The sequence below is a fragment of the Mchenga conophoros genome, linkage group LG7, assembly GCF_057382185.1.
Source record: "Mchenga conophoros isolate Kocher_MC1m ecotype Shallow Benthic linkage group LG7, M_conophoros_male_GT1.1, whole genome shotgun sequence".
Taxonomy (NCBI): Eukaryota; Metazoa; Chordata; class Actinopteri; order Cichliformes; family Cichlidae; genus Mchenga; species Mchenga conophoros.
In genome coordinates this window covers 39,692,361-39,709,856 of record NC_140532.1, presented here as the reverse complement: position 1 = coordinate 39,709,856, position 17,496 = coordinate 39,692,361, and the positions used below count along the sequence as shown (strand labels likewise).

The 17,496-nt window shown below is 40.5% G+C and overlaps 1 protein-coding gene across 1 annotated transcript; it reads left to right on the top strand.

Moving 5' to 3' along the window:
- Positions 1-446: 446 nt before the first annotated feature.
- LOC146570646 (anthrax toxin receptor 2-like) lies at positions 447-17,397 on the top strand. The gene is made up of 17 exons (XM_085279213.1): positions 447-769; positions 4,375-4,446; positions 5,738-5,809; positions 5,914-5,995; positions 6,120-6,224; positions 6,931-6,999; positions 8,085-8,165; positions 8,263-8,323; positions 9,994-10,089; positions 10,839-10,908; positions 13,391-13,469; positions 13,660-13,755; positions 15,016-15,066; positions 15,958-16,053; positions 16,176-16,349; positions 16,430-16,510; positions 17,242-17,397. Exons 1-17 carry the CDS (start codon positions 645-647, stop codon positions 17,278-17,280), a joined length of 1,449 nt encoding a protein of 482 aa, XP_085135339.1. The 5' UTR covers positions 447-644; the 3' UTR covers positions 17,281-17,397.
- Positions 17,398-17,496: the final 99 nt, after the last annotated feature.

Genomic DNA, 17,496 nt, shown 5'->3' with positions numbered 1-17,496 from the left:
TATATAGTAGAAAAGGCTCCTAAAACAAGCTCAGCCGAATGTAATATTTCAAAATATGTTCTTTTTTTACTCATATCAATGAAAAAACGTCTCAAATACCCCAAACAGGAAGATCACTGAAGTTATCTTCAAAATAAAAGTTGTTAAAAAGTTTATCAGGAAAATGTTTTTGTGAATAAATATTTTTACACAACCGTCCTCTTTTGCCTACTCACCCTTTCTTTATTAGTGTCTAAATATGTAATGCAAAATAACTTCAACATGCTATCTCTTAGCGTCCCTATAAACTCTTAATTAATTAATAATATATAAGCCATTTTTGTTAACGCCCCCCGAATAAGGAATCCCGGAAGTGCAGAGGGAGGAAGCTCTCGTCTCGTCCCGAGGGCTCGTCTCATTGGCAGTAGTTTGACAGCGTCACTGTGAGCAGCTGTGCGCCCTGCCCATTTTATTTCATGATCAACATGCAGCTTCAAGGGGAAAATACCAAATGCCCTCTCACACCACTGATTCAACATGTGAGCAGGGATGAAACTGTGAAGATTAGAGACTATCCTTAACCGCACTGACTGGTTTTATTTTTATTTTATTTGTGTTTTCCATTTCCCAAACACGTTGTTGATATGTAGTCTGAAGCACAGGTTATGGATCGCATGTGGATATGCTGCAAAATCCTACTCCTTGCAATTGTTTGTGTGAGTTCGTCATCTCTGGAAGAAGAGGACGCTTCTTGCGATGGGGCGTTTGATATTTATTTTGTTTTAGACCGGTGAGTCATGAAGGCTAGCCTGTTTTACCCGTGCATTAATTCATTAATTAATTAAATACTTGCTACCCCAGGGCAGAGACTTACTCAGTCCTCTCCATGTATGGCTATGTTTAGTTCCTCCTCTGCTAGACTGCAGGAGTGACCACAAAGTTCACTCTTATTATGCTGTTATTCCCAACAGCGACAGATCAACCTGCTCCCCGCTTATTCTGTGTGTCTGCATGCACCAGCAGAATAAACGGACCCTTCACCTCTTCTGTTTATTCTGCCGCTTGCAAATGTAGTAACTTTTGGAAAACATGATGTAGTCAAATTCTGTCACAGATCTCTTTGTTTTTACATTTTATCCTTGCATCGGACTGTATTATTGTCGTTAATGTTAAAAGTACAGTGTTGTGCGAATGTCTCGAGCCACCCCTCATTTTTCTTACAGTTTTCCTACTAGTTTTGAGCAGTAGATCTCCAGGCTTTCTGAAGGTCTTTCAGAGTTTCTCTTTGGACACTGGCTACTTTTTCACTCATTTTCAGTCCCATCCATGTCTAGTTTTCGGAGGGATGTGTTTTTTTGTTTGTTTGTTAAGCCACTTAACACTGATCTCAAGCATAAAGGGGGATCTAACTGAAGGGATGAACAAGACAGCCTAAAACAGAGCCACTTTTACTACTTTGTTACTAGCAACCTGTTGCAAAGAGATAATTTCCGTCTCTTTCTTTATCCGATTCTACAAAAAATGCAGCAATAAGGTGATTCCCAAATAACTTTTAACAAAAACTTGACATACTTCAGTTCGGTGTGCAGCGTGTCTTTAAAAAAATAACTAGATAAGAGGAAGCTTAAAAGCTATCCAGCAGACGAACAGTATCTGAAAGTCGTATCTTTAAGGAACAGAAAATAATCCAGCAAAGTCCTGATACAGAACCTGAGAGACAACCCTTCAGTCAGTGGATCTACTGTTCACTGAAGCCTCATCAGAAATGATCTCAGTGGAAGAGTGGCTAACAAGAAGGCATTCTTAACGAAGGGAAAGAGAAAAAAAAGGCTGAGGTATGCAGAATTATGCAAGAACTACACTGAAAATCAGTAGCAACAGGTCTTATAGAGTGATGAATCTAAACTTTTGGTTCAAATTTTTGTCTGTATATACAGTGGGGCAAAAAAGTATTTAGTCAGCCACCGATTGTGCAAGTTCCCCCACCTAAAATGATGACAGAGGTCAGTAATTTGCACCAGAGGTACACTTCAACTGTGAGAGACAGAATGTGGAAAAAAAATCCATGAATCCACATGGTAGGATTTGTAAAGAATTTATTGGTAAATCAGGGTGGAAAATAAGTATTTGGTCAATAACAAAAATACAACTCAATACTTTGTAACATAACCTTTGTTGGCAATAACAGAGGTCAAACGTTTACTATAGGTCTTTACCAGGTTTGCACACACAGTAGCTGGTATTTTGGCCCATTCCTCCATGCAGATCTTCTCGAGAGCAGTGATGTTTTGGGGCTGTCGCCGAGCAACACGGACTTTCATCTCCCGCCACAGATTTTCTATGGGGTTGAGGTCTGGAGACTGGCTAGGCCACTCCAGGACTTTCAAATGCTTCTTACGGAGCCACTCCTTTGTTGCCCGGGCGGTGTGTTTTGGATCATTGTCATGTTGGAAGACCCAGCCTCGTTTCATCTTCAAAGTTCTCACTGATGGAAGGAGGTTTTGGCTCAAAATCTCACGATACATGGCCCCATTCATTCTGTCCTTAACACGGATCAGTCGTCCTGTCCCCTTGGCAGAAAAACAGCCCCATAGCATGATGTTTCCACCCCCATGCTTCACAGTAGGTATGGTGTTCTTGGGATGCAACTCAGTATTCTTCTTCCTCCAAACACGACGAGTTGAGTTTATACCAAAAAGTTCTACTTTGGTTCCATCTGACCACATGACATTCTCCCAATCCTCTGCTGTATCATCCATGTGCTCTCTGGCAAACTTCAGACGGGCCTGGACATGCACTGGCTTCAGCAGCGGAACACGTCTGGCACTGCGGGATTTGATTCCCTGCCGTTGTAGTGTGTTACTGATGTTGACCTTTGTTACTTTGGTCCCAGCTCTCTGCAGGTCATTCACCAGGTCCCCCCGTGTGGTTCTGGGATCTTTGCTCACCGTTCTCATGATCATTTTGACCCCACGGGATGAGATCTTGCGTGGAGCCCCAGATCGAGGGAGATTATCAGTGGTCTTGTATGTCTTCCATTTTCTGATGATTGCTCCCACAGTTGATTTTTTCACACCAAGCTGCTTGCCTATTGTAGATTCACTCTTCCCAGTCTGGTGCAGGTCTACAATACTTTTCCTGGTGTCCTTCGAAAGCTCTTTGGTCTTGGCCATGGCGGAGTTTGGAGTCTGACTGTTTGAGGCTGTGGACAGGTGTCTTTTATACAGATGATGAGTTCAAACAGGTGCCATTCATACAGGTAACGAGTGGGGGACAGAAAAGCTTCTTACAGAAGACGTTACAGGTCTGTGAGAGCCAGAGATTTTCCTTGTTTGAGGTGACCAAATACTTATTTTCCACCCTGATTTACGAATAAATTCTTTACAAATCCTACCATGTGGATTCATGGATTTTTTTTTCACATTCTGTCTCTCACAGTTGAAGTGTACCTCTGGTGCAAATTACTGACCTCTGTCATCATTTTAAGTGGGGGAACTTGCACAATCGGTGGCTGACTAAATACTTTTTTGCCCCACTGTACAGAGGTCAGGTGAGAGGCACAACACAGAGTGTCTACAGCCATCTGTAAAAGTCGATGTAGTCTCTGTCATGGTTTGGAGCTGCATTGCAGCTTGTGGTGTTGGAGATCTTTCCAAAATTGATTGAATTATGAACAAAGAAAAACACCATCAGATTTTGAGCGACCACAAAATGCCACCTAGAAAGCATCTTATCAGCAACAGCTTCACTTTTCAGCATGACAAAGATCCCAAACACATAGCCAGTGGAGTAGAATTATACCTGGACAGAGGAAAACACAGTGTAACAGTATAAGCCATGGATTGGCTTCCCCAGAGCCTGGACCTCAACATTATTCAAGCAGCGTGGAATCATCTTCACAGAGAACAAAACAGAAGGCAGCCAACATCCAAAGAAGAGCTTTAAATGCTCTTTAAAGAAGCCTGGAGAACTAATCCTGAAGACTACTTCAAGAAATGATCAGACAGCCTGACTAAGAACAACTCAGGCTGTGTTTTAGAATAAAGATGGTCACACTAAATATCGACTTCAAGTTTGTTAGAACTGCGTTTTATACTGTATTGAAACATTTTCCTAGTAGAATATACAGAAAAGAGCAATGGTGCAAAGACTTGCACAATAATAGATTTCTATTAACTGTATTTTTATTTCTGTTTGTAATTCATATGTTTATGGAGTAAAATACTACACAAAATGCAGAATCAAACTATATATGTTTGATTAAGTATTTTCATATAACTCTAGTGCAGTTGTGAATCCTTGGTAATAAAGCTAAATAATGCTAAATGAAGTGATATTTTAGCACATTGTTTGGGTGCATTTGATTTTTCACTCGGCCACTGCCTGTTTTTGCAGGTCAGGCAGCGTGTGGGGACACTGGGATGAGATCTATGGATTTGTGGAGCAGCTCACCAGGAGGTTTGTTAGGTGAGTAGCTGTTTTCTGCCAGTATTAATAGCAAATGAATTAATATCTCCTCATTCTCTGTATAAAAACTTACAGAAAATAGTAAAAAAAACACTTAATGTAGAACATTTAAAGGAAGCTTTCGAGTGCCCTTCAAGCACATACAAGAAGTTGAACAGAGGAAACAGAGTCAGTGGTTCAAACAGTAGTGGCTAGCAGAAACTAGGGCATGCCTATTTCAGGCACTAGACATCACACAAGGCAACCAACTGCTCCAAAACCCCTCTGGGCAATAGCACTGAGGGTGTGTGTGATATCTTTAAGTTTAATAGCAGACTGCTAAATATAAGAACCAAACATGCAGCAGATGTTGAAGGTGGTGCCAACCACAACCGGCAGTCCTGTCCCCCTTTCACAGTAGAACAAGGCACAGGGATAATGGCTCACTTCCCCATCTCAAAACTCTCCCATGTTATTAACATTTATTAACTGATGTTTTTTTTTGTATCAACCAGCTGCACCACTGTGGCACAAACCGCTTTCCCCGTCTGTCATCATAGCATAACGTGGTCCCGGAGACATCTACTGTAGCACAAAATAGTTTGTGTACTTTGGCAGGTGTTTAAATCAGGATCGGTGTGGACAGATTTCATCAACACAGGCTACATGAAGCTTCGCAGCTGCAAAACTTAGCGTGCGTAATGGTAAATTGTCTGGTTTGTCATTGGGACCGTTGTGCGTTCTTCGTCTTGCCGAAGACCAGTTTTGCGTGTAAAGGGCTAACCCTGTCATCAGTGAACAACCTGCTCTGACACTTGATTAGTAAAAAGATGGCAAACCCACGAGTACTGAAGCTGCTGAAAAATCTTTTCTCCTCCTCTCTCCACCAGTCATCCAATAAACTCAAACTGCTACCCCGTTTCATTATATAGTATTGTTAAAGAAGGGTGTGGTGAGACATCTCGTTGGCCTTGTGGCTGGTGTGCAAGTCCCTGTTTTGTTAACTAATGTCACGGATTGATATTAATGCGAGACTCTGTGTCTGCTTTGTCACCATCTTTGTGGTTTTCTGTGCGACGTCTTATAAAGTGACTCAATGCTGTTTTAATTGACTGTTAAATTTTTGTTTGACAGCATGTGTATCATGTGTCACTGCATGATAGCATGTGAGCATACAAAATGTAAGAAAGTGCTTGCACTGATACCGATGTGTTTTTATTTTAAGCAAGACTGGAATGCATAATCATGATATGATGCTAACATGTAATATACATTTGTGTATTCACAAAGTGTGTTTGTGTGTGTGTTCCAGCCCCAGGATGAGGGTTTCTTATATCGTCTTTTCAGCTAGAGCTGTTGTAATTCTCCCACTAACTGGAGACAGGTATATATTTCCCTTTTCCTTATAATCCTTCTCCTCCGCTTCACTCAGACAGTAAATCTTTCTTTCTTTTCCTTTTTTTTGAAATTGAATTGCTTTTGTTTCAGATCTAAGATAGATGAAGGCCTGGAGAAGCTGAGCCAAATCACACCTGCCGGTGAAACGTTCATGCACGAAGGTTTGAAAGCGGTACGCGCTCCTTTCTAGTATTGCAACTTCCTGCCATGCATTGTTTTCCTTACAGATGCTTCCTTTCATTGTTGTTTGTTATTTTGGGGCTTTTTTTAATTTAAATAATCTGTATTTTTGGCAGGTATCACAGCAAATGAAGTCACAAACTTCACCATCATCCAGTATTATCATAGTTCTTACTGATGGCAAGCTGAACATCTACCCGTATGAACTGAGTGTACAAGAGGTAACACACACACACACACACACACACTAATGGCTTAGTGGAAGATGCTGTAAATGAGGAGCTGGATGAAATTTGAGAACCATATTATGTTGAAGGTCATGATGAGCATCCTGTTGAATTTTTCCTGAGAATACCAAATGTTCTTTCACGCAGGAAGGATTTGAAGACACTTGATGTGCTGTTTTTGTGCTATATCATCTCAAAATGTGGGTTGTGAGCATATAGCACAGGTTGTGAGTGCAGTGAAATCCTTTGGGGCTGGGGTTGTGTCAGGAAGGGCATCCGGTAAAAAAACCAAAAAGCCATATCAGATATGCAGAGCCATCCTCTGTGGTGGGGACCCCCCCTTGCGAATAAGGGAGTAGCCTAAAGCAGCTTTGATAGCATGGCTGTTTGAAGAAACACACAAATTCACATACTTCTCATACCCTCTTCTCTGTTTTACTCTGTTACAAATCTCAACCAAAGAAAAGTTGAAAGGCTCAGTTTGTTCCGTTTGTATCGTGTTGCATGAACCGGACAAGCTGCTGCTGGCTGGACAAACAAAACTGTTTGCTGTGAAATCTTAATCGTAATTTAAAATATACAGCATTTGCTGCGGCTGAGCTGTAACAATAAAAAACACTACTCTGATGTTTTATAAGTCACATGGATTCACTGTATGTCTGTAGAATCATGGCTTAAGTTTTCCTCTTGTGATTCCCAGGCTATGAAAGCCAGAGAGTTTGGAGCCAGAGTGTACTGTATCGGGGTCATGGACTTTGACCATAGCCAGGTAGGTGTGGGGGCTTCATTTTCTACCTCTTCCATACAGCACTGGGAAAAGAGAACACTCTCAAGGCTTTGATACTGTTGCTGATATTGTTTCTTGTTTAAACACCTTTTATTTGTCTTTCTGAGTAAATATACATGTCAGTGTGCGAAAGCTTCAGTGGGCTGTTGTTTCTGGCCCAGATTTATCGACACACCTCGACCCCTTTTGCTTATCTGTTCGTGTCAATCCAAAAACCTCCAAAGGGCTGAACAGCAAGCAGCTGTCAGGGATTTGTAGTTTGTGGTTCATGATACATTTGTTCTTGTAAAACAAAACAAAAAACACTGAATACATTTTCTCAGGCAGCTTATGTGAAGTTATTATTTGTTGGGATAGGCTGTGATTTCTTCCTGTGCAAGTATTGAGCGGTTGAAAGAGACGATTGTGGTGGAAAAGAAAAAGCAGGAAATCTTATGCAGCTGCAAACTCTTCTACTGACTGCAGTGACTGTAAGCAATACAAAGGAGGGAGGAAAGCTGCTGTTCTGTTGTGGGGTTTTTTTTCGTGCTAATAAGATTTACAGTCCAATGCAAAATCTATAATTACATTTGCTGAGAATCATAAAATGATCTAAACAATATTTCAATTAATGTGGCATCTGTTGCTGAACATCCCCAGCCCTGTTTATTTCTGGTTGATGTTTCAGCAGTCTGAATGACATTCTTAATTTGTGTAACATGAACTAATACATATTTAAAGTGCTTAAGTTTACATAACATATGATCTGTAATGTCTTCAGCAGTCAGAGGGCATGGCTGATTTTCTGCCCGCTGACTGACCGACGATCTGTGGTCTAAAGGAGGAAGTAATTACATCATTCTCTAATTGAATAAGGCCAGGCAAACTTCCTGTCCTGCGATCGTTAAAGCAGCAGATGAAAGCTTCAGCCAGCTCCCCAAAGCTTTAATCTCCTAGTAGCAGACTTTGCCTCCCTAAATGCCCAAGCACAAGCCAAAAACCTCCCTGAGAAGCAGAAAGACATGAGAACAGAAATTTGAAATGCTTTTTGTATCAGTAATCTTTTGCTGTTTCCACTTTGGCCACAGCTTGCTGAAATAGCCGACGGCAGAGAGCAAGTCTTTCCAGTTGTGTCCGGCTTTCATGCTCTCAAAGACATGGTGAACTCGGTGAGGTTACGCTCCATGCAGCGACATGCAGTAACGTTCACGTGCAGGCTGTGGCATGGCGAGCTTATGCAGAGTCCTGTATCTCTGTATCTCACAGGTCCTGAAGAAAACTTGCTCTGAGGTTTTCACAATTGAGCCACTGAGTGTTTGTGTGAATGGTAAGTTTAATCAAAGTAGTCTTAATGTCTTAAAACTTCATGTAATTTTATCATGTAATTTTGAACAGGTGTTTGTGGTTTCGTAATGATGAAACCCAATGAGTTTGTTATTTTTGTCCAAACATATAGAGTTGCATGAAGAATATATATATGTATATATATATATATGGAATAATAAAGGAAAAATAACAAAGTCTACAACAGTAGGATCTTTAATCTTACATTACTTAACAACCTCAGTTAAAAATGATAGTCCAGAGACCACTGCGGGTCACAGCACATGTAGACCGAAGGGTGGCCCGTGGCGTACCATGCAACAGACGAGCTTCTGAATTGTTCCTTTTATATCACATCAGCGGTTGGGTGCAGGTGCTTACTAGGATGCGCTATGGGAAGAAGGCAAGCTGAAGGAGACAGTGTGATGCTTTGGGCAATGTTCTGTTTGTAAACCTTTGGTTCAGCCATGTAGATGTTACTTTCACACGTAGCACCTAGCTAAGCATTGTTGCAGGCTCTTGCCTTTTTCAGCAGGATAATGTGCCCAACCACAAAGCAAAACTGGTTTCAAGAATGGTTTAAGGAGAAAAACGAGTTCAGGTGTTGACTTGGCCTCCAAATTCCCAAGATCTCAATCCATTCGAGCAATCTGTGCTGGACAAACAAGTCTGATCCATGAAAGCCCCCCCTCGCAACTTACAGGACTGCTAACATCTACATGCCAGATACTACAGCACACTTTCAGAGATTGGCATCTATGGCTCAACAGGTCAAGGCTGTTTTTGCAGCAAAAGGGGGAACATCACATTGTTAGGCAGGTGGTCGTAAAGTTAAGCCTGATGGGTGTATATATAAGCTGGGAGCTAGGTAAACAACAAGGCACAGGAGGGAGCAGAAAAGCAGGGAGCCGACAGTCACAAAGGAGGGAAAAGAAGCAAGAGTACAACTTGAATGAGACACAAGAGAAAACATATTTTTTAAAGTGAAATGAGAAATAACCAAAAGGCACAGAAAGAACAAAAAACAAGAAGAGGGAGGACAAAAAGCATTACAGCATAGACAGCACAGAGGGAGGCAAAACAGGGAAACACTGAAGGAACTCAGCAGGCATTAAAAACACACAAATACTCAAGCACCTTTACTATGAAGCAACTTCAACATACCCAGGATCTTTTTCCATGATCTGGAGTCACTCATATGATCAGTAGTCTGGCTAAGCATCCACACAAATGTGTTTATCATATTTAACTAATTTCACCAATCACAAACATGGACAGGTCTGCTTGCAACACCAATTTCACTGATTTAAAAAAAAAAAAAAGATTATTAATGGAGAATTACTTTGTCAGTAGGCACTGGATAAAAGCATATCTTGGTAAGAAGTGAACTTCCTTCACTGTCAACCTGGATAATTACAAATCCAACTTAGTTTTCGTGGTAGTACCGCTCTTTGGAACTTGAAGTGAACAAAATCTTAAGGAAAATGTTCCAAGAATAATAATGAAACCAGAAGACTCAAGAAAGAAATCCAGGACCCAGGATGTGGCTGAAAGCATCGCCTCACAGAGTCACTTTACTTTGATCACAATGTTTCATGTTTAATAATTATTGTTTTGCTTTGCTGCCATTCAAGTGCACTGTCAGAGTAATGTGATCTACCTGATGTTTCCCAGAGTCTTTCAACGTGGTCCTGAGGGGAAGTGGCTTCAGCGGATCCAAAAGGATGGACAATGTACTCTGTTCCCTCACCATCAATCAAGTGACCCACAGTCAGTAAAGTACACACACTTATGATTCACACACCTGATGCATAGCTAGCATTTAGATGCCAATGCTAAGGATTCAGTCTTTGCATTGCTAAAGAAGTGAAACAGTATCACAGGTTCACTGCACGCTGATACTGTAAAGCACTCGAGGATTAAAGTGAAATTCTGAAGTGAAAATGTGGTATAGTGTGCAGATCTCTGGGGGGTGCAGTGGAAAATCAGAGTCATGACGTCCAGAAGCAAACAGTGGCTGCTATTTATTGACTTCAGTTGGAGAACAGAGGAGATATTATGAGAGCAGAGTGCTCATGAGCAGAGGGAGGGACGAGGAGGGAGATGATCTGTCTCATTAGTCCATTACCAGATCAATGGCACAGGGTGGAGTTACTGAGAGGACATGAGGAGATAACACAAAACTGTATCTGGATCTCTTGTGTTTACTTCTTTTTGCAGTCGAATTACAAATTTAAAATTGAATTTATTCAGTCAGTTTGTCACAGAAAACAGCCAAAAAGCTTAATGCTTCTTCTGTTTGTAGCGTCTCTCAACCTGTGTACATACCAAAGAAGTTGCACAATAACATTAAGATTAATTTTTTTTCTAATTTGCCATATGTAAAATTAAACGATGAATTAAATGATGTGTCTCTGCTACAAGAAACCAAAGCAGCTAATTGAAGTAGAAAAGTACGGACCTTTTTCCTCCACCTGTGTGGGCTTGCAGAGTTCATCTTTGCCTCCTCTTCCTTTCAGTTGAAAAGCCAACAGTAGTGAGAGATGGGTATCTGCTCTGTCCAGCTGTTCGTCTAGAAGAGGTCGGACAGTAAGTCAACACACACGTGAGCACAAACACAGTGTGTGTAACAAAAAACGGAGCCTATTGGTACCTGTAATTGCCTTAAAAAGCCAAGAAAGAAAAATCCTTCTCTGGGTGTTGTTTCGTATGATGTGTACCTCAGAGTTTCTCTGAAAGCAGCTTGATTTTGACTTTTAATTAAAAAGAAGAGAAACTGTCATCAAAAGTGCCATATCAGGAAAATAATTTAAGGGGGAACTGGGAGGGTTTTTTAGTTTCCTTCTTTATTAGATTTATTTATATGTTTTTTTCTGGTTATATGCGATTTAAATAAACAGAGGCTTTTCAGGCAGTTTTTCCTGCACTTATCTCTGTGTGTGTCGCAGCCTGACGCGGAGGCCCAAATACAGGATGCAGAGGCACAGAAAATAAACAAATACTGAATCTTTAAGAGAAACTCTGAGTTGGAAGGGTAAGAAAAGACTAAACAGGATTCCAAAATAGGGCATGAGAAGCACAGGGAAGAGAAGGTGGGCAGACAGATCATCTGATAACTGACGAGGGGAAAGGCAAGACCACACACACACACACACACACACACACACACACACACACACACACACACACATACAGGAGATTAAAGAAAATATGAATGACACTGACGACTGAATGTAACAATGAAAACAAGGATATCTTAAGAAATAAAACAACAGTGGGGCAGGAGGAAAATCAACAGATACAAACATGATAGTATGACATCACAGAGAGTGGACAGAGCTAAAGTGTTCGATAGAAAGCAAAGGGGGCTAAAATAACTTGTTTCTGTTATATGATGAACTATGAGGCAGCACAAAAGGTCCCGTATTAGATAAATGACAATTATTTTGTATTTTGAAACATGCAAAGCTATAATGTAGAAAAGTCCCAGGATTATAAATATGGTTCTACACATGAATGTAATAGGTTCACTGTAGGTGTGGCAACATTTTCAAAAGCTGATGCATAAAGCCTCATTATGAACGCTAACATGTGTTCATAAACTTGTGCATCTCACCTCAAGGCACTTTAAATGGTAAGAACAAGACTTACAGTACATCCTTAATTTTTGCATTCATTTAATTAATGTAATTAAGAAGGGGAAGTAGCAGTCAGGTGATAATCAAATGCACTTGATTAACTGATTATTAGTGCTAGAAGTTCTGCAAGTTTGCTAGTCTGAAGGTGTGTGTCAACACAAAGGTCAAAATCCTGAGATGAGTGGACGTCCCAGTATATTCACCCCAATGTCAGACTGTGCAATAATGACAGCTCAGTTAGAAAAAGACTAAGCGATTGGGGCTCGTTGCCAGGAGAAATGCCTTTGTCTACAATAACAACATGCCAGCTCTGCTTAGGTTAGCAAAGTTGCATCTGGACAAACCACAAGATTTCTGGAAGAATGTGCTTTGGACAGATGAGACCAAAGTGGAGATGTTTGGCTGTAATGCGCAGAACCACGTCTGGCGAAAATCAAACACAGCATATCAGCACAAACACCTCTTACTCACTGTCAAGCAAGGATAGTGGTGGAGGAATGATGGTTTGGGCACTGGACCATGGCATCTTGCAGTCACTGAGTCAACCATTAACTCCTCGTTATACCAGAACATTCCAGAGTCAACGTTAAAGCCGTCTGTCCAAGAGCTAAAGCTCGGCTGAAATTGGGTCAATGATTGCAAGAAAAGCAGCAAAAGAAAAAGCTCAAGGTGTTCAGACTTGAGTGGCATGCTGTGTTGGGACCTTAAGAAGACTGTGCTTAAACAAATGCCCCCAAAACTTTAAATGAAGCAATGTTGTAAAGAAGTGTGGGTCAGAATTCTTCCACAACAATGTGAGAGACCGATAACATTATACAGATAAGAATTTGTCATTGCTGCTAAAAGTGGTTGTACAAATGTTTGTTGTTAAGAATCACGACGTGTACTTAGTTTTTTACAAGACTGTAGTTCATCAGCATTTCTTCATCTGACTGATGTTGAGATTTGTTCTCTGAAAATGCAAACAGGCACAATGTTTACAGTAAAACTGTGTCAAAGTGTTGGATGGACAGAAGTCGGGCTGACCAGCGTGGCATTTAAAGAGTGAGTGGTTGATTTGACTTCTACACTTCAAACAGTCAATCCCTCTCTCTCTACTTCTCCTCCTCAGCCCTCACAGCTGGAAAAGTCTCAGTTGGGTTGAACATGAAGTTAAAAAAGCATTTGCAAAAGCAAACAACCTTTAGAAATAAGGGAGTCTGGTCAAAACTTGATAAGAATATAAATGATGGTGACTCCCTATTGCAGCAACTCCTGGTTCTTTATAATAATTTGATGATTTGACACTATAATTATATTTAAATCAATCCATTTGAGACTACCCCACACACGTTTTACTATGATTCTAACTGTAAAAGTGCCAATAGTGTCACACTGAGCTCTGAACAGGGACTAGATCTCATGATGTGTTCTGTGATTCTGTTTATTCACAGATCAGTTGAAGTGCTGGTCAGCTTAAACCATGGAAAGTCCTACATCTACAGTCCCATGAGCATCTATGCCACAACATGTGTGAGTAACATTAATTCTGTATAACACGAACAGTTTTGAAGGAGTTACCTGCATGTATGATGTCACACTGCCCTCTGTTATTTAATTTAGATACAACACTTTTTTGTGTAGGTACAGGAGAGCATACTGACGTAACTGTGATAGATTACAGAATAAGATCAAATAATGTTGTGTTGTGTGTTTTCTGCAGTCAGATGGGACCTGGGTGCTCTGGTTCCTGTTGGCTTTGTTGCTGTTGCTGGGCCTGGGTTTGCTCTGGTGGTTCTGGCCTCTCTGCTGCACCGTGGTGAGCTTTGTCCTTGTGCATTTTTGTACAACAAAACTCATTTTGAAGGCAGTCGTTTTAAAAGCAGCATATAAAAAAAGAAATACAGAAGGACACAGGAACTAGTAAATGTAGTGAGGTGTTTGAGTCGGATACTGCAATTATGAATTGTTGTGGAATTGAATGTCCAATGAATGTAAAGTGAAAGGCACCAGTTTGAAATGGGGCCGTGTGCACTATAACCATACATGTTATTATTTGGTGCACTGAATAAGCTTAAAGCTCATTTGCATCTGCAGTCCCTCGGCAGGTTAAATGCAAAAGATCACAGCGATGAGATGTCGCATAAAGAGTAAATCACACCTGATGTCTGTTTATTTGTGTTTGGTGGCCATAAGCACCAAACACAAATAAACAGACATCAGTGTTAACAAGTCTGTCCATGTCCTGGGTCATGTGACCCAGTATTCTGAGTTTCTTGATGTTTTTGTTATTCGTTTCAGTCTAGTTTCATTTCAGTTTTTCTAGTTACATTCTGTCATGCCTAGGTTACAGTTTTAGTTCATGATTTATCAAGCTCCCCATCTGTCTCATCCCTGTGTGAAGTTTTCTGTGTCAGATTGTCATGTTAAGTCTTCGTGTGTTTATCTGTCATGTTTCATGTCCAAGTTTTCTTTGTTTGTCAAGTTCGAGTCAAGTCTGGGACTCGTTATGTTTCCCGTTTTATTTTGAAAGAGCCTTGTGTTTTTTGTTTATTGTATTTACTTTCACGTCCCCTGTCCTGTCATTATGTTAATTGTTGTCAGCTGTTTTCCCCATGTGACTCTTCCCTTGATCATTCCTTATGTCTATTTAGTCTGTGTGTTTCCGCTCAGTCAGTGTCAGATCGTCTGTTATCCTCACCTCATGTTTTCATAGTTTCCGTTATTGTGTCACTGTGTTTCACAGCCTGCCTAGTTACTCTGTGTTCATAGTTTTTTCATGGTTCTTTCACAGAGTGTCATAGTCTTTTTAGTTTACACAGTGTTCTTAGTCCCCTTAGTTTTCCCAGTTTCAGTGTTCCCTGGTGTTTTTGTCATGCCATCAGCCACAATAAAGGCTCGCTTTATTTTTGGAAACCTAGTTCTGTCTCCACCGTGTCTGCTCGTGGGTCTACCTCATCTTCACACCGACGCACACCGCCGTGACAAAGTCTGCAAGTCTTTCAGCAGATAGACTGCTTTCTGTCAAAGATATATGTCATTATTGTTTTGTATAAGATTTATGTTTCGTTTCTCGCAGGTCATCAGAGACCCCCCTCCCTCTCGCCCCCCTCCTCCCCCCCCTGTGATTGTGAGTACTCCACTGACTGTTTTTTTTAAAGCCATATTTTCTTTTTCCAAGGACTTCATATCACTGAAGGGACGCTTTGATTTTTTTACCACTCGTTGCCATTTTGGCAGTAAAAGCAGTGAGAAAATCCAATTTTGGGCAAATACAGAAGGAGCGTAGGTGGAGCTGGGGAGAAGGAGCCGACAGAAGTGGTTTGGTGGCAGATTTTATTCATCGAGCATGAGTCAGAAGGCAAAGTTCCCTCATTGTAAAATAAATAAATTAAAAAATGCAGTTATGTTTTTGCATGACAAATATCCCACCACTGCAGCTGAACCTTTGGTGTAAATCCACTGGATCTATAGATTATAGACTGATCAGCAACACAAAACCTTTCTCTCTGTTTTTAATTGCTTGATTTAAAAAAAATGGAAGTACTTATTACAACGAAGCTTTTATGCTTATTACATAAAAGTCTTCAGGCTCTCTTTGTGGATAAGCATCTACTGACTACATTCATGTACTTCATCGAATCCAATCATTTCCAATCATGGTGGCATAAATGTTTTCCTGTGTGAATTTTGAGAAGAAATGTATCATGCGGGTAGATTCCAAGTCCAAACTTGGAGTTATTATTAAAAAAATTATATTATCTCGTATGTACTCAAAATTTCAAGTTATTTTCTCAAACTTCTGAGTAATTCTGAGTTATTAAGGCGAAATTTCAAGATACTAACCTAAAATTTTGTCTCATGGTTGGCAGTTTTTTTTTTCTTCCAGTGGCTACACTGTTGCTCTTTAGCTCAATATAAAGTATTTAGCAAAGGAATGTTTTAGAATAGTATTATATAATTTTGTATTTTGAATATAATAAAACTTTATTCAAATATTTTAAAAAACTTTGTGTTTAAGGAGCCAGAAGAAGACCCTTTGCCCAAACACAGGTGGCCTACAGTGGATGCTTCATACTACGGCGGCAGGGGTGCTGGAGGCATCAAACGCATGGAGGTAAATTTAAAAAAAAAAAAAAAGGTTTTACTGCTAAGCTTTTGTTGTTGATTTGCTAATGTTGCTATAGTGAAGATGCAGTAATGTTAGCTGTCTCAGTCAGTTGTGCCCACATGTTGCAGGTGCGCTGGGGCCAGAAGGGGTCCACAGAGGAGGGATCCCGGCTAGAGAAGGCCAGAAATGCTGTGGTCACTATGCCAGAGGAAGTGGAGGAGCCCATCATTCCTCAACCCCCACCAAGGCCTCCTCCGGTTTACAACCCCTCATCGCACTCCAAATGGTACACCCCCATCAAGGTGAGATAACGATCTCTTTAATATTTAGGTCCTTTGTAAGTTGCCTGTTTTGTAATGTTTTTGAATGTCTTTGCCTTCAGGGACGTATTGATGCGCTGCTGGCGTTACTGAGAAGACAATATGACAGAGTGGCAATCATGAGGCCAACACCTCAGGACAAGGCAAGAAATATCAGCAGCATTATTACAAAAGCTTACGAGAAACACGGCTATCAATTCAGCATGTTATCATATAAAAAAAATCTCATTACATCCAGCTGGACTGTCACCAGTCTGAGTTTTGCCAAAAGTATTCAACCATCAAATTGGTTAGATCAGTGATCCACCCTCTTGATCCCCCAGTGATTTGATTAGATAACAGATAATAATAATATAGTGCCAATCTTGCTGTTTTTTTTTATGTGCACAACAGATAGATAACAGCTTGCTGTATCAACTCGCTTGTTATAAATAACAGTTTAAATGCCAACGCCTCCAGAGTGTGTCATGAAACAGCGCACATGAGCTACAGGCTGCTTAATGGTTTAGTTTAAGTCTTATTTTGAGACTTCACGTGGATTTACTGTATCGATCCTCCGTCAGCTGAGCTGCTGGGAGAGCTAGAAGCAACTTGGGCCTTTTCATCATAAATTTTGGGGGCTTTGAGTTCACGGTTTTAAAAACCTCCCAGTGGGCTCAGAGCTTAATAATGGATGTGTTATGAAAGGTTTATTGTAGAGTATTCCACTTTATTTTAAAGCAGTTTTTGTCTTTAGTGGTGCATCAAGGCTTGGGTGGGATAAATAAGTTGTGTTTTTTTACAGCATGTTGAATTTAAAATCACTTTACATTCCCACTTGACTGCGGTTAAATGTTTAAATCGGACTATGGTGTGTCTCCTTTGTTTTCTCCAGGGCCGCTGCATCAACTTCACCAGAGTTCAGAATCACTGATGTTCAAACACGAGGCTCAGTTTTCCCATTTTCATGCCAGTTTTGCCAAAGATGACAAACATGTGCGATCCAACATGAAGAATTACTTTGTATTGTAAATAAACCTCTTTATGTACATTGTGGCGTCACAGTTGGCTCTCTTTTTACCGTGGTAACCTATGCTGAGCACATAACCGGGTCAGAAGCTGGTTATGTTCCAAGTCATTGTTAAAAATT

Excerpts from the sequence above, each read along its gene's own strand:
- LOC146570646 (XM_085279213.1), top strand. The coding sequence starts at position 645 with ATGGATCGCATGTGGATATGCTGCAAAATCCTACTCCTTGCAATTGTT. Across the intron at positions 16,054-16,175 it reads GAGGCATCAAACGCATGGAG|GTGCGCTGGGGCCAGAAGGG; the intron begins GTAAATTTAAAA and ends CACATGTTGCAG. Across the intron at positions 16,350-16,429 it reads AATGGTACACCCCCATCAAG|GGACGTATTGATGCGCTGCT; the intron begins GTGAGATAACGA and ends CTTTGCCTTCAG.